This window comes from Crotalus tigris, unplaced genomic scaffold (genome assembly GCF_016545835.1).
Source record: "Crotalus tigris isolate CLP2741 ecotype Arizona unplaced genomic scaffold, ASM1654583v1 scf7180000024316.1084291, whole genome shotgun sequence".
NCBI classification, from domain to species: Eukaryota; Metazoa; Chordata; class Lepidosauria; order Squamata; family Viperidae; genus Crotalus; species Crotalus tigris.
The window spans coordinates 462117-483257 of NW_024100488.1; the positions used below are offsets into that span (position 1 = coordinate 462117).

At 48.9% G+C, this 21141-nt stretch overlaps 2 protein-coding genes across 3 annotated transcripts; both read right to left on the minus strand.

Moving 5' to 3' along the window:
• Window positions 1–748: 748 nt before the first annotated feature.
• PTGIR (prostaglandin I2 receptor) lies at window positions 749–10922 on the minus strand. Its single transcript, XM_039325088.1, has 2 exons — window positions 9765–10922; window positions 749–1503 (listed from the first exon to the last, which is right to left on the minus strand). The coding sequence occupies exons 1-2, from the start codon at window positions 10608–10610 to the stop codon at window positions 1252–1254; spliced, it is 1098 nt and encodes a 365-aa protein (XP_039181022.1). The 5' UTR covers window positions 10611–10922; the 3' UTR covers window positions 749–1251.
• A 3838-nt stretch (window positions 10923–14760) lies between these two features.
• GNG8 (G protein subunit gamma 8) lies at window positions 14761–20585 on the minus strand. 2 transcript variants are annotated; one of them, XM_039325090.1, is made up of 4 exons: window positions 20470–20585; window positions 16450–16610; window positions 15924–16095; window positions 14761–14942 (listed from the first exon to the last, which is right to left on the minus strand). In XM_039325090.1, the coding sequence occupies exons 2-3, from the start codon at window positions 16531–16533 to the stop codon at window positions 15967–15969; spliced, it is 213 nt and encodes a 70-aa protein (XP_039181024.1). In that variant the 5' UTR covers window positions 16534–16610; window positions 20470–20585; the 3' UTR covers window positions 14761–14942; window positions 15924–15966. The 2 variants fall into 2 exon arrangements, with proteins under 2 accessions (XP_039181024.1, XP_039181023.1); XM_039325089.1 differs by having other exon boundaries at window positions 14761–14970.
• Window positions 20586–21141: the final 556 nt, after the last annotated feature.

The following is a 21141-nucleotide window of genomic DNA, read 5'->3' on the forward strand; positions in this document are numbered from 1 at the left end:
TTGAAGAGAAGAGGAAATGTTGAGTTAGCAAGAGGCTTCATAAAATCATAATGTGAGAAAGGAGGTCTTCTGGTCCAGGAATCTAAGAGCACTTTTCCAACTAACAAAGTTTATTAAAAGGCAGAAGCTTAATAAGTTTTTGTTAGGTGGAAAAAATGCTACTCAACTTCGGATTTCTGACCATGGAACGCTTGTTGTAAAGCAAAATGAACTCATCTGCTTTTTTTCTTCCATTCTGGATTTCCTGGTGATGGGAAATCATTTTAAACAGGTTTAGGAAGAACCATTAGTGAAAGGATATGTCTTAAGACTCCACGTGTTTGCCCTAACCCTTGTAAAAAATTAAAACCAAACCATCTTCCCGAAAAACATTAGCTTTTTTTTTAAGCCAGCCATTTTTGTTTTCACATTCCCTAAAAAACCGCAATCCTGCTTGAATTGGAAAAAAAGAGGTTGGGCCAAAAACTAAACTAAAATAAAAAAATAAATGGAAGCAACAAAGATTTGGCCCAATTGCTTTGGGAGAAGGTATTGCTCCTTTAGAACCCAGAATAGAAGCACTGCGGCCTAGTTAATCCTTTCTTTTTTGCAGTTTCCCTAGTTGAGTTTATGTTGTGGTGTGGCGGCGTTTCTCGGGGATTACGAGCTGCTGAGCGTCCGAAGATCGCAGGTTTTTTTTTTTTTAAATAAAACCTAAGAAATAAGTTAAAGTTAGATGGAGAGATGGAGAGTTTATTTTCAATGCTTCCTTTATTTATTCAAGACCTGTCCAGGTTCTCCGGAGCGATTGAGTGTGACCAGCAGCATCCTGTATGAAGTGGTACCCAAATGTGAGTCAGCCTTTGACCAGCATCAGTAACTATACACAGTCTGAGAAGGGTGTTGAAAATGAAGAGGTACAAAGTAACCCCCCCCCAGGTTGTTCCCTTGTGTTTCTTCCAGCCCCTCCCTCCAATTCAGCCCCCATTTGGGGGCAGAATGGACCTTTCCTTCTCCTGCACCCCAAGCCCTTATCAGACACCCTTAATGTTTCTCAACCTGGGTTGGACTAGAAGACCTCCACGATCCCTTCCAACTCTTGTTATTTTTCCTCGTCAGCAATTCCAAGGAGATGATGCTTCTTCCGTTTGATTCTCAGACCCTGGGAGATGGCGGAGGGGGCCCTTCCCACACAGCTCCCCAGGCCCTCCCCACTTGCCCCCTTCCCCCTGCCCGGGAGCCCCAAATTCCGAAGTTTGAGCAGGGCCTTTCTCAGCAGACCGACTGGGCTTGGCAGGGCAGGCTCTCCTGAGTCCCAAGCGTGGTCGTCCCTTTGGGTGGCCTAAACCAGCAGGGCCAGCTGAGCTGGTAGCAGAAGAAACGGCGGAGGCTGTGGAAGACGGCATGGCGGAAGACAATGAAGAGCCAGGGGTCCACGATGGGGTTGAGGGCGCTCAGGCGGAAGGCAACCATGTCAGCTGCCTCGCTGTGGTCCGGATCGATGCCACCGATGTAGGCTCTGATCTAGAAGGCAATGGGAAACAAAGCGTTGGCAGCTAAGCTCAGAGGGCACCAAGGACCCCACAGTTGCCATTGTCCTCCTCCTCGCCACAAACCCCTCTCCCTTCTAGCACTGATGATGTTTCCTAGTTGGGTCATGAAATGTCTGCAAGGAAACCAGCAAGCTCAGAGAGCACCCAGGAGCCCACAGCCCCCTTTCTCCTCCTCCTCCTCCTCCTCCCCCTCCCCCCCCTCCTCCCCCTCTCACTTCTAGCACTGATGATGTTTCCTAATTGAAACATCTGCAAGGAAACCACCAAACTCAGAGAACACAATCCTCCTCCTCCTTTTCCTTTTTGCAAACTCCACGCATATCATACACTGATGATGTTACCTAGTTGGGCCATGAAATGTCTGCAAGAAAACCACCAAGGTCAGGGAGCACCAAGGACCCCACAATCCTCCTCCTCCCTCCCTGCCTCCCCCTCCTATCTGCAAATTCCCCTCCCTTCTAACACTGATGATGTTCCTTAGTTGGGTCATGAAACATCTGCAAGAAAGCAAACCAAGGTCAGAGAGCACCCCCTCATTTCAATTCTGAGCTACAAATATTGAAGCCCACAAGTCTTAAAACTGCCACGACCCCTTCTTGTTTGCTAAGGGTCGAAAAGCGATCCACTCAATCATAGGACCACAACCTCACAAGTCAGGGTTTCTCGCTTCCGCGGCTGTTAGTCTTGAAAGATAAGTGGGGTGAATTCTGTCCTCTGTGCAACAAAAACTCTGGAATTTGGAGCTTCTTTATCTGATTTTTCACTTGTCCTTTTTCCATTTCATCTTCACAACCTTCCTGCTCTTGGATCAGACTGACCCAAGGCCACCCCATTTCAGCTTTGTGGCCAAAGAAGGGTTTCTGAAGTGACTCCTCGGTCTGAGATTAATGATGGGAGTCCAGGTTATTTATAATGTACATGACCTGGTCTGGTGATGGGTTTCCAGCCTGGTTCCTATTTTTGTCCTAACTGCTGTGTTCTTCTCCCAAATGAATAGCAGAATTATTATTATTTTTAAGAAAATGGAGAGCGATTTTGACCTCTTAACTCTGCTGATTGCAAAATTCCTAAGAAAAGAGGGTGGGAACTGAGGCAAGCAGGACCCTTCTGTTCTCAAGAGCCAAATTAGGACTAGAGGAAAGAAAGTGGAGGAGGAGGAGGAGGAGGAGGAGGAGGAGGAGGAGGAGGAGGAGAATGACTGTGAGGTAACTTGGTAGCTTGGTGGTTTTCTTGCAGACGTTTCATGACCAAACTAGGTAACAACCTCAGTGCTAGTTCGAAGTTCCAACAGCACTGGAAAATGTGACTTACAACCGCTCCTTTCCCTTTTCACCATTGCAGAATCCCTCTATTCACCTGATCAAAATTTGGGCTCTTGGCAGCCAGCATGGATTTACAACGGTTGCAGCATCCCGGGGTGTGTGTGTGTGTGTGTGTGTGTGTGTGTGTGACATGACCCCATTTGCCACCTTCCCCGCAGGCCTCCGACAAGCAAAGTCAATGGTGGAGGGGGAGAAGCTGGATTTGCTAAACGATTGCTTGCTTCGCTTAACGCCTGCAGTGATTCGCTTAACAACCTGAAAAGGCTGTAAAATTGGGTGCACCTTACTTAACCATTCCTTTGCTGAGCGATGGAAATTTTGGTGCGGTTATGATTTGAGGGCTGCACAGGACGTTGCAAACGGACGGTTAAGCTATTGTCTCCACCCTGACCTACCTCGTCTTTAACACAAAGCACAGTAAAAACTGGATCCACACACAGGATGTGAAAAAAAAGTAAGCGAGGCTTTGTAACAGAGGTGGAAACTTACAAGAAGGATGGCTTTTTACACAGAGCTCGTCAGGCTTGTATTTATAAATGTTGACCCTATATTTTTAGTGTGTGTCTGTCAGAATAATAATAATAATAAAAAAACCCTTCCTTTTAAAAAAGACGAATTGTTGTCGTAAAAAAACCGAGGAATATTTATTTTTGGCAGATGTTTAACTACACAAGAAACTTCTGCAAATGTTACTCAGCATCTCAGCTGAGGAACCTTTGATCAGGTAAAAGGAACCCAGAACTAACCAAACAAAGAAAAGAATTAAAGGATTTACACAAATTCCTGGCTCAAGGTTAGAAAGTTTTGCGATAGTTTTACTGCTTCCCAACCGAGCTAAATTCATTAGGACTGTCTCAGGCTTGCTTATAATAATATGGAATTGCATATATCTATATGATTCTATAGCTATATACAGATATTCCTTGACTTACGATCACGTGACTCTGGAGATGCTGCAATAGTCATAAGTATGAAAAATGGTCCTAAATCACTTTTTTTCAGTGCCGTTGTAACTTTGAACGGCCACAAAACGAGCTGTTGTAAGTCAAGGAAAACCCATCCTCTCTTATATACGATACACTATATATTCTCTATATACAATATACTATCTCTATACGCTCTATCATTCTGCAATCTGGTGATTTTGAACTGAGCCCAGATTAAATTAAATCTGACTTCAGATTAAAATCTTTGTTGGATTAAACGCAATCCCTTAGGAATGCGAGTTTATAAAGCACTTTTAATAGCGTTTGCAGTGCCTCAGAAAGAAACAAAAAAAAGTCTTGATTGTTTTGCAAATTGCTGCAGCTGTGTTTACATAAGTGACTTTTTGTAAGTGCTTGTTTTTTGTTATTTTTTTTGAAAATGTGGTTTTCTTTTTTTAAAAAAAAAACATCCAAATTCCCCCCTCCATTAAATATCAATCTGATTCTATTAGTCAGTGGTGTTAAGATTCCCGTGTTTCAAAATGGAAGGTGGAGCCAGTTTGTCACTTTGTCAGCAGAACTGCATATTTGAAAATAGTTCTCTTCACAAGTAACCCCAAAAAAGCCAACAAGGTCCAAGGCTGCATTAACGGAGGGATAGAATCAAGATCACGTAAAGGGTTAACCCCTTGGTAAGGCCACACTTGGAATACGGCATCCAGTTTTGGTCACCACAATGTAAAAAAGATGTTGAGACTCTAGAAAGAGTGCAGAGAAAAGCAGCAAAGATGATCAGGGGACTGGAGGCCAAAACATATGAAGAACAGTTGCTGGAATTGGGTATGTCTAGTCTAATGAAGAGAAGGACAAGGGGTGACATGATAGCAGCGTTCCAGTATCTCAGGGGCTGCCCCAAAGAAGAGGGAGTCAAACTATTCTCCAAAGCTCCAGAAGGCAGGACAAGAAGCAGTGGATGGAACCTAATCAAGGAGAGAAGCAACCTGGAATTAAGGAGAAATTTCCTCACAGTGAGAACAATTAACCAGTGGAAGTTGTGGGTGTTCCATCACTGGAGATTTTCAAGATGAAATTGGACAGCCATTTGACCAGGATGATGTAGGGTTTCCTGCTTGAGCAGGGGGTTGGACTAGAAGACCTCTAAGATCCCTTCCAGCTCTGTTATTCTTTGAGAAGCAGCTGAGCCTTATCAGAGAGAAAATCTCCTGGGATGCCAGTTAAAAAATGATTGAGTTTTGCTCTCCCTGATAGATTTGCAGAAGGGCCTCCAGCCAACAGTTGGGTTGGCCAACATAGGATGGGAACTTGTAGTGCATCGGATCAGGACAGCCCCTTGGCTTGCAAAACGCTTCTCCCCCATGTCCCGAGGCTTCCCCCCAAAGGAATAAAAAAGGGATATTCTGGGAAGAGAGAGCTGACAAGATGGGGATGAGCTGAATCAGAAGCTGGAAGTAGGGGCGGAATCCCATTACAGAAATTCTCAGAAAAGGCTCTTTTTTGATAAGGCTCTCAGTGTGGGATGGTGTCTCTCAACCGTGGCCACTTTTAAGACGGGTGGACTTCAACTCCCAGAATTCCCCAGACTGATTGCGAATAAACCCGAAGCGGGGTGGACTTCAGCTCCAGCCGGTTGGGTAAGCATGCTGGCTGGGAAATTCTGCGAGTTGTGGTCCACACAGCTTCGAGTTCAATCGTCTGCTGGCTAGGGAATTCTGGGAGTTGAAGTCCACCCCTGTTAAGTTGAGAAACTCTTCTGCAAACGAAGAAGGATGCTAGTAGTAAGTGGCCCCCGGGATATGCTGGCTGGGAATTTTGGGAGCTGGAGTCCCAGCACTCCTGGAAGGCACCAGATTGAAGAGGGCCACTCTAAAATCTTTTGGCCGCTGGCCAGCCGGGCTGGGCAGGCCAAGCTTCTTTTAAGTCAACGGCTGCATTTTGTCTGGGAGGACAAACTTGGCCAGTGGCCAGCGCGGGACCCAATTAAATCCGACCCCCCCTGCTTTGGAAAGAAAACAGCACTCAGCAAGACATGAGACTTTGCCTTCTCCCCCCCCCCCCCCCCGTCTAATGACCTTCCCCTTTTACAATAAAAGGGACAATTTGCCGGCCACTCTGCAGTGGCTGGCATAGTTTCCAGAGGGAGGGGAGCTCCGAGGGGAGGATCGGAAAATTGTCCTCCCCTGGTGCTGGTAAGATTCCCTGGCCCATATTCCACAGCTGGGAGCAAGAGACGGGCAGCAGTAAGAAGTATTTTCCCACCTACCCTGAAACCACAAGGCGATGCTCTCCAGAGACAGGTCTGGGTTTTTTTTCCTGATGCGCAGAGCAATAATTACTGCCTTAATTGCTTTCCCGTTTCTGGCTTCCTTTTTCAAACGTCCCTCTGCAGTATTCGGGGTATCTTTTTTCCCAGGGATCGCGAAGCCCCCTCCCTTTTTAAGCGCACGGCCGACCCCCACCCCCCCAAATTCTTTCTTCGGTGGCGTCGTAACTTTGAACGCTCTTTAAATGAATGGTTGTAAGTCGAGGACTGTATCTGTATTTCTTCCTAAGACTTTTTACCCCGCATCCTAAACAGGCCTGGCCTGCTTTTCTGAGCTGAAAACCCAAAGTTGCTTTTTCACGAGGGAACTGGACTTTCTTGTTTTTCCTTGAAGATGTTTCACTTCTCATCCAGGAAGCTTCATCAATTCTAACTGGAGGGTGGAGAAATGAAAGGATTTATATTCCTTGAAGACAGCTGGTCCTTTGCCCTCTTTTAGAGAGTCGTTGAGGCCACTTGGAGGTTTATCTGTGTCTTCAGGGTCACCTGAGTGGTGCAAATGGGTGTGGAGCTTTCTTGGGATTGCTGAAAGGGCTGTGTTGTAGACTGGTGGCAGATGGTGTCCTCAGCAGTCCCAGGAAGGCTCCACACCCATTTGCACCACTCAGCTGACATTGAGGACCCAGGAAAACCTCCAAGTGGCCTCAACGACTCCCTAAAAGAAGGCAAATGGCCAGCTGTCTGCAAGGAGTAGAAATCCTTCCGTTCCCCACCATCCAGTCAGAGTTGAAGAAGCTTCGTGGATGAGAAGCGAAACTTCTCCAAAGGAAAACAAAAACTCCAGTTGCCTCATTAAAAAAAGCATCTTTGGGACAACCAGGACCTGCATGATAGAGACTCTCCGTAGACATTTGCTGTTGGAAAACCTTCACCTCGCCCAAGGCAGCCTTTGACTCGTGCAGCGACTGTCTGTTGCCCTTTCCCTCCGTGAGAACCCCCCCCCCCCAAAATCAGATTGCATGGCGAAAAGCCATCCAGTGGAAGAAGGGGGTGGTGAGCTTGCCTTGTGCCCCAGAAGCCCCACCACTTCCTACTCCCAGATGAGGTGATAAGGCTGGTCGTGATTGAAGGAGGGCAGAGAAGCTGGGTGCTTGGCACGCTCAGAACCTCAGCTGGTCCCTCGTAGGCTGGCATCAAGTTACCGAGTGGAACAGAACTGGAAATTCAATTTGGTTTGGGAGAGATTCTGGTCTGGGGAACTGGATTGCCAGGACTTCCAGCCCATAACTTAGAACAAACTTTTCGGGGGGTTTCCCCAAGGAACCCCGGCAAACGAAGCCCTGGGTTCCAGTCTCAAAATCGGGCAGCTTTGACCCCTGGAAAGTCGGTCTCTCACCCCCTTATTGGTTGTTCTTATTAGGCCTCTCGATGCCCCAGCAATTATTGACACAGCCTGACTCAGACACCCTTTCGTGCTGAGTTATCGCACCTGCCGGCTTTCTGTTGCCCGAGTAATGTAACCACAGCCTTCAGCCATCCTGTTGGACCGGATCCTAAGGAGTGGCAGGTTGGAACTGACTGGCATTGAATGGCGAGGGGGCAGATTCAAGCATCTGAATAGGACATCTTCCACTAATTGAGGGGCTGCCACAAAGAGGAGGGGGGGTGTCAAGCGATCGTCCTCCAGCTTGACTTTTTGATCCCTTCTGCAAACAGCCCTGTTAAGCACCGTGGTTAGGATTCCTGGCACGTAATGTTCCTCTTGTGTCTCCGTTTGACAACCATGCCACGTTGCGCAAAGATGCCCGTTTTTGGGTAAGACGTTCGCCTTCCCGCTTGTAGAGCTTCCTGACTGACAGGAGATGAAACAATTTGTGTCCCTTGCACTTCCCCCTTTAATTGCGGCTTTCTCACACGTATTTTCTGTTCTGGTTTTTCTATCCTGTTGAGGGGAAGGCAAGCCATCCTGGACATTAATTTTAATGGAACAAATGGCAGGAAAGTGGCTTTTAACAAGAAGGGACAAGCCATCCACATTACTGCCATTTTATAAGGCAGCATCTGGGGTTTTCTGTCTCAAAACTGGGGGAAAGATTTTTTTAACCAAGGCAATGCCAAACGAGGACGGTTCCCCACGTCCATCACCACCAAAAAGGTGCAGGCCTGGACTTACAACCGTTCACTTAGTGACTGTTCCGAGTGACAACAGCATCTTAAAGTTGGCAAGGTTCAGCAACACAGCTCTAAATGAATAAATAACTTCAGGCTATAAACCTGAAAATGGGCAAGTGTGTAATTGAAAATGTGTGTGTGAGGGGGAGAGAGAGAGAGAGAGAGAGAGAGAAGGAAGGAAGGAAGGAAGGAAGGAAGGAGAGAGAAAGAAAGAAGAAAGAAAGAAAGAAAGAAAGAAAGGAGAGAGAAAGAAAGAAAGAGAGAGAGAGAGAGAAAGAAGGAAGGAAGGGGAGAGAGAAAGAAGGAAGGAAGGGGAGAGAGAGAAAGAAAGAAAGAAAGAAAGAAAGAGGAAAGGAAGGAAGGAAGGAAGGAAGGAAGGAAGGAAGGAAGGAAGGAAGGAAGGAAGGAAGGAAGGAAGGAAGGAAAAGACTCATAGGGACACTTTAGGTATATCTGTACAGAAGACCGGAAAGACTGAGAAGCTGGCATTAAAATAGCCCCGTTTTTAATTCGCCAGGAGCAAAGATTGGACAATTCTCCGCCAGAAAGACTGCTCTCCTGAGCTGTTGAAGAAGGAAGAATGCAGATGGTCCTGTTCTCCCCTCCCCACCCTGATTCTTGGGGGATTATATACTTCAAAAAAGGAGAGAGAGAGAGAGAGAGAGATAGCATCAAAGGAAAACTGGGTGGGGAGGGAAGAGGAGCAAGGGCAGCTTTAAATGTTTTTACTCTTCTGATAATGGCTCTTGTGATGGAAATCACAAAGAAACTCAAACATTATAATGTCCTGCAAAGGAGATGGATCTGCTCCTTGCTGGTAACCATTTACTGGAATCTCTCCTCCACAGTGTCAGCTCTGGGGCTCTGTCAGCAGGATAGGATGAGCCCCAGTGAGGGGTCTGGATGGAGAGCTGGGCGTTGGGCTTCTGAAAAAGTTATGGAAGAATTGGAAGGAAGGAGGTTATTTCCCCTCCTTAGACTAGACCAGTGTTTCTCAACCTTGGCCACTGGAAGATGGGTGGACTTCAACTCCCAGAATTCCCCAGCCAGCATGGAGAAGTCCCTGCAGTTTTCTCGGCAAGGTTTATCATAAGTAATAATAATAATAATAATAATAGTAATAATAATAGCAACTATCCCAGGTCCTGGGTAAGGACTCGATAGGTAGACAAAATGCCAAATCCAGTCTGAACGTCTGGCTGACTGTGCGATGATCCATAATAATAATAATAATAATAATGTTGGGAGGGACCTTGGAGGTCATCTAGTCCAACCCCCTGCTCAGGCAGGAAACCTTTGCCTCCTTCCTAGGTCTGAGAGAAAGTGACTGGCTCAGAGTCACCCAGCTGGCTTCATACCTCAAGCAGAACTAGAAGTCACAGTCTCCCGGTGGTTTCTATTCACCAGGACACCAATCTGGTTCTTTCCCAGGAATTTCCCAGCGCTTCCAAGGCAGGCCCCCGCCCACCCTCTCCGTGGCCCCTTCCCAGGACCGCCAATTGTGCCCGGGGGGGGGGGGGGCAGCACCTACCGTGAGTGGCAATGAGCAGATGACAAAGATGACAGTCATGAGAGCGAGCAAGATCAGGTAGTCCACCTCCTCCTCCCCTTGGCTGAACCAGCTCTTCTTCCGGCGCTGGCTGGTGCTGAGGGACCCCCGACGGCGGTGTCTCTGCTTCTGGTACATCTGGCAGAGGCTGAGGATGACCAGCCAGTTGCAGAAGAAGATGGCCGTGATCAGGAGCGCCATGACAGTGGCGTAGCACAAGGAGAAAGCCACGTCCTTGTAGCCCAGGTCCATGTCCTTGTCCATCTGGACGAAGCACCAGGTGCCCGGACAGTATTGCTTGAACTTGCCCACTTTCAGAAAGGGCAGGGCGCAGAAGAGACCGCTGAAGAGGTAAGTGAGGGGCAGGCAGAGTTTGACCCACCGCCGGACGTGGTGCTGTGAGTAGACGTAAGGGTAGCTGATGGCCAGGCAGCGTTCCATGGCCATGGCGCAGAGAAGGAACATGGCCGCCAGGCTGAAGAACATCATGGAGAAGGCAAAGAAGTCACACAGCCAGTGCTGGCCCCCCATCATGCCCACCAGCGTGGAGTTGCAGGAATAGGCTATGAACACCACCGGAGAGACCACGCAGGTGCCCGCCAGGTCAGTGACCACCAGGCCGGTCACCAGGATGCAGAAGGATGAGGTCTTGGCCCGCTGGTCTTTCCGGTGGACCCCAAGGATGGCCAAGGCTGCCAGGTTGCCCACCACCCCCGCCGCAAACATAAAGGAGCTGAGGGTGGGGTTGCTGTCTGACTGCAGGGTGGTGAGGTTGCTGCACTGGCGGGGCAGGCTGCCTGCGAAGCCGGGAGTCCGATTCGGGCCCATTGGCACTGGGGAGACCCCCGCAAGGAACTTGGAGGAGAGAGAGGGCTGGCTTCCTTCTCAGCACACTCAGAGAGCGTTGGGCGATTAAAAAAAGAAAAAGAGGCACTGGAAAAGTGGCCAAGAAATCAGTAGGTTGCTTGCCTGCCAGGAGCACCCTGTCTGAATCCTAGTGGGCGAGAGCCTCACTGAGGTCTAGCAGCTTAGAGCATCCACTGGGAAGGAAAAGGATGGCGCCCGGCGGAATACCTGCACCCCTTTTAGTCATGGAAGCAGAAGTCGGATCTCGTTGGGTTTCTGGGGCTTTCCAACGGCAGTTGGGGTCCAGGTGGGTGGGTGGGGATACTCCTTGAGGGGTGGGGGGGGGTCGTCTCCTCTTCCTCCGGCTCTTCCGGGCTGCCGCGAAGGTCGCTGTGCCAGACGGAGGGACGCGCGAGCATCCGAGCCGTCCGGCGCTGCCTGGAGAAGCGACGGGGCTGGGCTGCAGCAACGGGCGGGGACTGGGGCGAGCCCGGCCGCCCCCACCCTGGGGGGGGGGAAGCCAATGGGCAGGCGGGCTTCTGCGTGTCCTCCCCCCCCCGCCGGCTCTTTATGGCTCTGGCTCTTCCTGACCCTCCGGGACCCGCGTGGGGGCCGTTGCGCAACGCAGAGCCGGGCCGGGGGGGGTCTCGTCGCCTTCTTCGCCAGAAGCCCCCTCCCCCCAAGCCAGAAGCCAGGACAGGAGCCGCGACGGAGGGGGGGGGCTTGGAAAGGCAGTCTTCCCCAAGTCTGGAGGGGCGCGAGGGCTGGGCGGTTTCAGGGTGGGCTGCTTGGCTGCCGGAGCAGACCCTCCCCACGCCCAAAGCGGGAGTCTGGGCGCTCCCGAGGGATCCCTGAAAAGATCGAGCAGGATTCCCCAAGACGGAGGCGGTGCAGGGCGACCCCCGTCTCCCAGCTCGCGGGGGCCCCCGTTCCCACGGTTTCTGCCATCCGGACGACCCCACCCCAATTAGAGAGTGCTAATTATTCACTCCTGGGGAACGGGAGAGCCAGCCTTTTGGGGACTCAGCCCTATCCGATGAGGAACCTCCCCCCCTTCCAGACGCCCCTAATAGCCGAATCGCTGTTGAGCCCCCCCCCCAAAAAGGCTGGTTTGGGGGTCGCCGCCTAAGGCTGGCCAGGAACCCACGGAAATGGCTCGGCCGGGCGACAGGCAGGCTCCGGGGGAGGAATGGAAGGCCGGCGGGGGGGGCGGGGGTGGGCGCCGTTTGGAGAAAGCCCCCAGCTCAGCAGAGAGATGAAGCTGTAGACGGAGGGGGGGGGAAACAGAAGAAGGAGCAGAGAAAAAGCAGAGAAGGAAGGAGCTGCACCGGTTGAACGTCTGCCTGTCCCGGGGAGTGGAAAGCGCAGCCCCGGGATGGCTTGAGGGATCTTGCGCAACTCAACCGGGATCCTTGCAAAGCCGGGGAGAAACTCTCGGCGCCCCCTGGTGGCCCATATGGGGAATGAGTTGGTTGCGTGAAGAATAGAATAGAATAGAATAGAATAGAATAGAATAGAATAGAATAGAATAGAATAGAATAGAATAGAATAGAATAGAATAGAATAGAATAGAATTGGAAGGGACCTTGGAGATCTTCTAGTCCAGCCCCCTGCTCAAGCAGAAGAACTTATACCACCTCAGACAAGTGACTGTCCAGTCTCTTCTTAAAAATCTCCAGTGTTTGGGAGCACCCACAATTTCTGAAGCGCGCTCTGCATACATTGGTTTGGACCCACAATCCCCCCCTCCCCAAAAAAACTCCTCCCGGGAAAGCTGTTGGAAGGAGAGGAAGCCAGCTGCCAAGCCCCAAAATTTTGATCGTGTGACTATGGGGACAGTGACTGCAATGGTTGTTGTTGTGAGAACCGGCCTTTTTTCAGTGCTGTAGTAACTTTGAACAATCGCTAAACAGATGCTTGCAAGTTATCCTCGACCTACACCCAAACTGATGCGGACATGGTAGCCGTGCCCTATTTGGCTATAAGAAATGGATTCTCGTTCTGCAATCCATCTCTCTTGCGTGGTACAGCTTGTGACGGCTTTATGATTAATTAGCCCTCTTCTGGCGGAGGCATCTTGGCACAGCCGGCTGACTCTTAAGTGGCGTTATTTGTTCGCTCCGAGTGTCCATCCGGGATGGGATGGCGGTTTCCACTGACGTATTTAGAAACCTGAGCGCTGGTTTACGTGGGAAAGCAGACCAGCCATTGTGTAAGAATCAGAGCGGTCCACATCCTGTCATCCTTGTGGGAGAACGTCACACCCAAAACCATCACACAGAGATAGTTTGGTGTAGTGGTTAAGATGTTGGTCTACAAACCAGGAGACGGCGAGTTCTAGTCCTGCCTTAGGGATGAAAACTGGTTGGGTTTGGTCCAATCACCAGGAGGCGGTGAGTTCTAGTCCCACTTTAGGGATGAAAGCCGTCTGGGTGACTTTGGGCCAATCACCAGGATGCAGTGAGTTCTAGTCCCGCCTTAGGCGTGAAAGCCGTCTAGGTGACGTTGAGCCATTTACCAGGTAACTGGGAGTTCTAGTCCTGTCTTGGGCACAAGAGCCAACTGGGTGCCTTCTGGCCACTCCCTCCCTCTCAACCCAACCAACCTCACAGGATTGTTGTTGTGGGGAAAATAGAAGTCCCTTTTTTCAGTGCTGTCGTAACTTTCAACAGATGCTGAACGAACGGTTGTAAATCAAGGATTACCTAGAGCAGTGGTTCTCAACCTTTTTAATGCCGCGACCCCCAACCGGTCGTAAGTCGAGGACTACTCAACCAGTCGTAAGTCGAGGACTACTCAACTGGTGCAGCACCGTTTGCAGAATGAGACTTTTGGCGGGCTCAGCAGGGCAGAGACAGCCTGGACAATTCCTATGGGCTTTTGAAAGCCAATAGAATTAGACTCTATTCAAAAGAGACTATTCTGTTGGCTTTCAAAAGCCAATAGAATAAAAGGGAGTAGCACAGCTAAGGAAAAGGGGGAAAAAAACGACCCCCGTGAAATGGTCATTCGACCCCAAATGGGGTCCCGACCCACAGGTTGAGAAGCACTGACCTAGAGTACTTTCCTCGTCTAGCCTAAACTGACCTGTGCTGAGCTGAAACGCTCTGGGTCTCTTTGAGGTGAGTTTCGTCACTCGAAGTCTTAAGGATCAGGATCCAACTGGGTTACAAGATCCTTTTCTTCCTAACCGCCCTGCCCCCGAAGAACCATCTCATTCCAAGATGGCCATTTCCAACACGCCTTGCCCAAAAGACACAGACACACCCTCGGCAGCTGCCAAACAAATCCTGTGCTGCTGCTTAGTGGACAACCGATAAAAATAACATTTCCTTCCCCCCCCCCAGAATTTTGGGCCGTAGGGAGATTTTCGGATGTTTTTCTGGGGGGAGGGGGAGGTTCCTCTGCCAAGAAATTACGCCCGGCCGGTCCGGTCGAGGTGAATCAGAGGGAAGAGTGTGAGAGAGACTGGGGGAGGGGGGGTGGCTGTTTCTCTCCTTGCAAGGATGGGGGGGGGCAGTTGGGATGGGAGGGGGGACATGCAGGAGGAGGCTTGGAACCGGTTCCTCAGATAAGGACCCTGCTGCAGGATGGTCACCCCCCCCCCTCGGGATCGCTGCTGCTGCTGCTGAGCATCTCGGTGCATCAGCCGCCCGCGGCCAGAAGCAGCGGCATCCCTGGTGGCCCCAGGAGGGAAGACTTGGGGGGGGTGTCATCCGTGCTGTCGTAACTTGGAGTGCTTGCTAACCGAACAGCCGTAAGTTAAGCACCTGCAATTGCAATTTTTTTTAAAAAAAATTTAATGCTAAAAAGATGGTTTGCAGAGGCACTAAGTGGAATTCTGCCCCAGATGGCGCCTGCGTTGCTGTCTCCTTCCTCTGCGGTGCTTTGCAAATTGGATTTGGCTCCGGAAAATTCATAATATGTTTCTGGCAATTTTCATTTCCAGATCTCTTTGAGTTGAGGTAACGATTTCGTGATGACGGAAGGTGATTCAGTCATTCCGACGCAGCAGAAAGCAGAGCGAAGGCTGAATCAATAACTCGGAGGCCGGTTATGTCTTGCAGATGCTTCTTAATGAGTTACGGACGAAGATCCGTCGAGGTTTGGGCGAAAAACAAGAGCAAAGAGGTGGAAAGAAACAACTAAACTTTTATTAGAGTAAACCAGGACAAAGAAAATTCATGTGATTGGACAACTGGAGGTTTTCATCTTCCAGGCAACTGGATCTCGGTGACGGTGAGGACTAGGAGCTTGCTTGCTTTCAGTTAAAGCCAGGCCTCTTCCACTTGTTAGAGGATGCTGCTTATTCACCTTGGAAGAGACAGTTCAGATATATAAACTGGAGGGAAATTTTAAAAAACACAAACATTAGAGAAAACAGATGAAAAAGGAATAAAACAAAACTCAGAAGCTCAACCTTCCAGGTATGGGTTGTCCTCAATTTACGACAGTTCATTTAGTGACTGTTCAAAATTACAACGGCACTGAAAAAAGGGATTTTTCAGATTTATGACCATTGCAGCACCCCTATAGTCACGTGATCCAAATTCGGATGCTTGGCAACTGACTCGTACTTATGACGGTCGCTGTGTCCCAGGTCAAGTGATCCCCTTTTGCGACCTTCTGGCAAGCAGAGCCAATGGGAAAGGCAGATTCACTTAACAACCATGTTACTGACTTAACAACTGCAGAGATTCACTTAACAACTGTGGCAAGAAAGCAAAACTCACTTAACAAATGTCTCGCTTAGCAACAAAAACGGGCTCAGTTGTGGTCGTAAGTCAAGGACTGCCTGTATGATATGAAAGATAAGTGGAAGAAAAAAAACGCCGGTGGTATGCAGGTAGTCCTCGACTTACGACGACAATTCGGGCCAGATTTGCCATCACTAAGCAAGACGGTTGTTTAGTGAGTTGCGCCCACTCTAGGACCTTTTTAAGCGAAGCACTGCAGTTGTTAAGTGAACACACGGTCATTAAGCAAAACCAGCTTCCCCCATTGATTTTGCTGGTCAGAAGTTCTCAAAAAAGGATTGCATGGCCCCGGGATCCTGTGACTGTCGTAAAAATGAGTCAGTTGCCAAGCGTCTGAATTTTAATCCCATCACCACGGGGAATGCTGCAATGGTCATAAGTGTGAGGACCGCTCCTCAGTCCCTTTTTTTCCGTGATGTTGAGTAGTCGTTAAATGAACGGTTAAGAAATCGAAGCCTGCTTGTGTGATGCCATTCCCTCCCCATTAAATTCCTTTTTTTTTCTCTCTGCTGAATTACTTTGGGGAGGGGCGTCTTACCGAAGGCGGAGGCAAGAGAAATTGGGGAGGGGTCCGTCTTGGCTCACAGCACGATGCAGAACAGCCGTTTCTCTCGGAAGGGATTCTCCGCCGCTGAGACGGGGGTGACCAGGGGGTCCTCCTTGGCGTGGGCTTCGCAGTAGGCCAGGAGATCGGCTGCCGCTTTGGACACCTGCACAGGTGAGGGAGGGGGAAGCGCGACAGGCAGGCTTTAGCTGGACTACTGCACCACCTTGCTCCAGGAACAGCCCTGGGCATCTCTTCGGTGAGCATCTGACATTTGAGGCTGCTCCCTCCCTCGGCTCCCGAAGCCTTTAGCTAGACTACTGTACTGTATTACTTAAGGAGCAGCCCTGGGCCTCTGTTCAGTGAGCATGCAATAGTTGAGGCCCACTCCCTTGGCTCCTGAAGCCTTTAGGTGGACTACTGCACCAGCTTACTTCAGGAGCAGCCCTGGGCCCCTGTTGACTGAGCATCCAACATTTGGGGCCCACTTCCTGGCTCCAAGGGACTGGCATCTCTTTACCTTCATGCGATCGATGTTGACCTCCAGTTTCAGCTGCTCCACTGTCTTGCGAGCCTCCGCAATCTTGGCCATGTTGTTGGACATGTTCTACGCAGGGAGGCACACCTTCGGCCAGCCGGTTGGCACACAGAGACGAGCCAGTTGTGCGTTCGCAGCTACAGCTGGTGGGGAAGCACAGTGTCCCTTCCCAGATGAGAAGATACTCATGCAAAGTAGAAATTTTGCATTTGCCATCAACACAGACCTCGACATTCAGAATGCACTTCTCCACAAACCCACACACACAAGCCTGGCCCAGAAAAGTTGCACGGTCCATACTTGTGTCTAACTGTCCCACTTCATGACCAGCCTACCCCAATTTTAAAAAGCCCCTTTTCAGAGGAACACAAGTAACACAATTAACTAGACATACCCAGTTCCTGCAACCGTTCCTCCTATGTTTTAGCCTCCAGTCTCTTAATCATCTTTGTTGCTTTTTTCTGTATTCTTTCTAGAGACGAATTAACCAACGTTTCTTTCCTACGTCCAGCCATCACTCGTACCAGAATTAAAGGGAAAATAGCAGAACAGAATAACACAGTTGGAAGGGACCTTGGAGGTCATCTAGTCCAACCCCCTGCTCAGGCAGGAAACCCTATCCCATTTCAGACAAATGGTTGTCCAGTCTCTTCTTAAAAGCTTCCAGTGTTGGAGCATTCACCGCTTCTGGAGGCAAGGAGTTCCACTGGTGAATTGTCCTCACTGTTAGGAAATTTCTCCTTAGTTCCAGGTTGCTTCTCTCTTTGGTTAGTTTCCACCCGTTGCTTCTTTCCTGCCTTCAGGGGCTTTGGAGAATAGCTTGACCCTCCCTTCTTTGGGGCAGCCCCTCAAATATTGGAACACGGCTATCATGTCACCCCTAATCCTTCTCTTCACTACCCATTTTCTGCAACCGTTCTTCGTATATTTTAGCCTCTAGCCCCTTAATCATCGTTGCTCTTCTCTGCACTCTTTCCAGAGGCCAGTTAACCAATGTTTGTTTCTTACATCCAGCTATCTTTCTTGCCAGAATTAAAGGGAAAATGAGATGGGGGGGGCGGCCCTGCCAGCGAGATGAAGGGACCGGGTGACAGTGGGACATTCAAAGCCTGCCCTACTTTCCAAAAGAAAAAGGGCACCAACGGGATCCCCACCGGGTGGAGCCAGCACTGGCAGGGGGCAAATGCCGTTAATTAGCTCCTCTTTAAACCCCCCCCCCCGCTGCGGGTTCTGCTTCTTGAGGTTCAAAGTCAGCAGCTAATTGCGCAGCCCTCCTGTGTGGGAGACGGGAGGAAGCGACTGCAGAAAAAAGCTTAGGACTCAGCCAGAGGTTATTTGGGGATGGGGGACGTGGCACAAGATGTACCAGGGTAGCAGGGGGTCTTCGAAGCAGCCCCCTCTCTTTTAAAGGCTACTTTTCTTACAAGATGTGCAAGATGTCCTTGGTAAGGCCACACTAGGAATATTGCATCCAGTTTTGCTCATCACGATGTAAAAACAAATGATGAGAAGACTCTGGAAAGGGCGCAGAGAAGAGCAACAAAGATGATTAGGGGTCTGGGGGCTAAAACACATGAAGAATGTTTGCAGGAATTAGGTATGTCCAGTTTAATGAAGAGAAGGATGAGGGGGGACATGATAGCAGCCTTCCAATATCTCAGGGGCTGCCCCAAAGAAGAAGGAGTCAAGCTATTCTCCAAAACGCCTGAAAATGGAAACTAATCAGGGAGAGAAACAACCTAGAACTAAGGAGAAATTCCCTAACACTGAGAACAATTAATTGTTAACTAATTAATTCAATGGAACCACTTGCCTCCAGAAGTTGTGGCTGCTCCAACACTGGAGGTTTTTAAGAAGAGACTAGACAACTATTTCTCCAGAATGCTATAGTATCTCCTCCCTGAGCAGGGTGTTGGACTAGAAGACCTCCAGAGTGCCTTCCAACTCAATAATAATAATAATAATAAAGTTGGAAGGGACCTTGGAGGTCATCTAGTCCAACCCCCTGCTCAGGCAGGAAACCCTATACCATTTTGGACAAATATTCTGTTCTATTATTCAGTTAAGAGTCCATTTTGACCTCAGCAGGCCCCAGTGCCTCTGAGAATATGCAGAGTCCTTTTGAAACCTGCAAGGTGGGTCGAGCCACTCTCTTCCCCCCTCTTCCCAGTTTCTGGGGGCAAACCCCAAATTTGGAATCCAAAAATGTTTCTGGCGGTTTGCTCGGTTGTTTTACTCGGTTGCTGGGGGATTCTGGGAAGAGATACAATTGGGAGTTTGCATCAGAGGTAGGCAAAACCAGGCTTGCAGAGTTCAGGTGTCCAATGCCAGTTGCCAAGAAAGGAAGACTCTGAGCATACGCAGAGGGCTTTTACTGCTTTTTCTGCTTTCCTGGTAGGAAAGCCAGGTCTTTCTGCTGCCCTGCCCTGCCAGCTGGGACCCAATCCACTCAGCTGGCACCTGATGCCAAGGGAGAAGGCAGCTCCCTCATCTCTGCTTTGCACAGATAAATATCAGGAAGGGAGCAAGTGATCCCTGGAGATCTCCTCTGTCTGACTTGCACAAAGAAGGGAGTCGGACCTCAAGAGCAGAGAAATTAGCATTAGAGATGGTAGCTTTTACAACTTAGATTAGAGCGGCTGGCACAAGCAAGCCTCCTCGTTGGATTAAAATGGCTAAAACTTAAAATGGCTAAAACATTTAAAACAGAACCATTTTAAAATAAAATTTGTAACACTACTATTAATTATTGCAACGTGTTAAGGTTTTATCCTGTTATTTTTCTTTGTTCTAAGCTGCCTAGACTCATCTTTAAGCAAGATGGGCGGCACATAATTTCATAATAAATAAAATTATGATGCAAAGGGCTAAAGAAACTGCGGTGATGCAAATGGCTGCATTTTTCCTGCTCCCCCCCCCTCCTGGGTAGAAATGCAGAAATAAAAACACAAAGGAAGGTCAGACCTGTTTTTCAACAAGGACTAAGCTAGGAACGAGTTAAACATTCAAATTTGCTTTCCCCCAAAAGATTTTTATTTTATTTATTTATATATCATATTCGGAGACTGCCCAGCAACTCTGGATAGTGATAAACAAAGGTAAATAAAGCCAGCCGGTTTTAAAACTTTTAAATTAAATTAATTTTTAATTGCAGTGGAAAAGCATCTGGTACTTTATAGTTATTAAGTCCTCATTTCCTGTGGGAAGCTGAAGGGCTGCCAATATAGTATTTCCTGCAGTACATGAAATTTTGGTGTCTTCTAAGCTGCTAATATTCTGAATATTCCCTTCTTGGCTCGCAATGTTAGCCATAGGTAACTTTCTGTTTACTTCTGATCTCTTACTATCTTTTAGATGAAATCAAGAGAAGAATGTTTCATGAAGAACGTTTCGTGAAAACTACGCTGAGTTTTTCGGTGTTATTTCTCCAAAATTACAAAAAGCTGCTGGTTTGATTAATAGTTCTGTCCTAAAAGAAATCCAGAGGTCACTTTTGTTATCTTTGATGTCTTTTCGGTCACTTCCTATATTTTTCATCATTCTCTTGGTTTGTCTTTTAAGGTGGGATGTCGAAACGGAATAAAGAAACGGTTAAGAAAAAGCATCAGCTTTTTATGCCTGTGGATCAAATCTGTTACCCAGAAGAGATGCTACCAGATGCCTTGGGATTTTTGACCCTCTAAAATACATCCCTCAAAACCCAGATCCTAAGAAGCAATTAAACCCCTGGCTTTGCTCAAGAGGGGGGGGGAGGGTTCCCGAATCCCGAAACCCCTCCCTCCACCCCAAATCCAGGCTTAGAAGGATGCAGCATTGATGGATGCATCTGCCTGGTTCATCCATCACTTCTCCAGAATTTGGGGTACCAAATACTAGCTCCCCTTGGAGCCCATGCTGTCCAAAGGGGAGGTCTTCCTTCTCTAATCCCCCCCCCCTCCAAATTGAGTGGCCCTGGGTTCAAAGAATAAGACAGAGAACGTGAGAATCACGCACGGCTCCTACCTGTTGCAGCTTCATAGAGTGACTGGCTTGGTCTCTGGGTGGTGTAAGCAGCTGGTGAAGGTCCCTGCTGGGGTTTTGCAGACAAAGAAAAGAAGAGACCTGCTGTTGGTGGCTGCCCCCCCCCCCAGGAGAAGCCGCTTTATACGCAGAGGGGAGGGGGGGCAGAGGATCTGAGGTTGGATGCCTGGTTTATGGGAGCATTTAGAGGTTTTCACGTTCAGTGTTTCTCAAGGTTAGCAACTTGAAGAACTGAGGACTTCATCTCCCAGAATTCCCTAACAAGCATGTTAATGAAGTTGAAGGGGGGGAAGACTTCAACTCCCAGAATTCTCCAGCCAGCTTCATACTGAATTGGGAGATTTGTGGACTTCAACTCCCAGAATTCTCCAGCCAGCATGCTAGTGAACTTGAAAACTGGTGGACTTCAACTCCCAGAATTCCCTAGCCAGCACGCCATTGAATTAAAAGATGTGGACTTCAACTCCCAGAATTCCCCAGCTGGCACAGCAATAAACTGGAAAATGGGTGGATTTCAACTCCCAGAATTCCCTAGCCAGCACGCAATTGAATTAAAAGATGTGTGGACTTCAACTCCCAGAATTCCCCAGCCAGCATGCTAGTGAACTTTTAAGATGTGAAGACTTCAACTTCCATGCTAGCTAGGGAATTCTG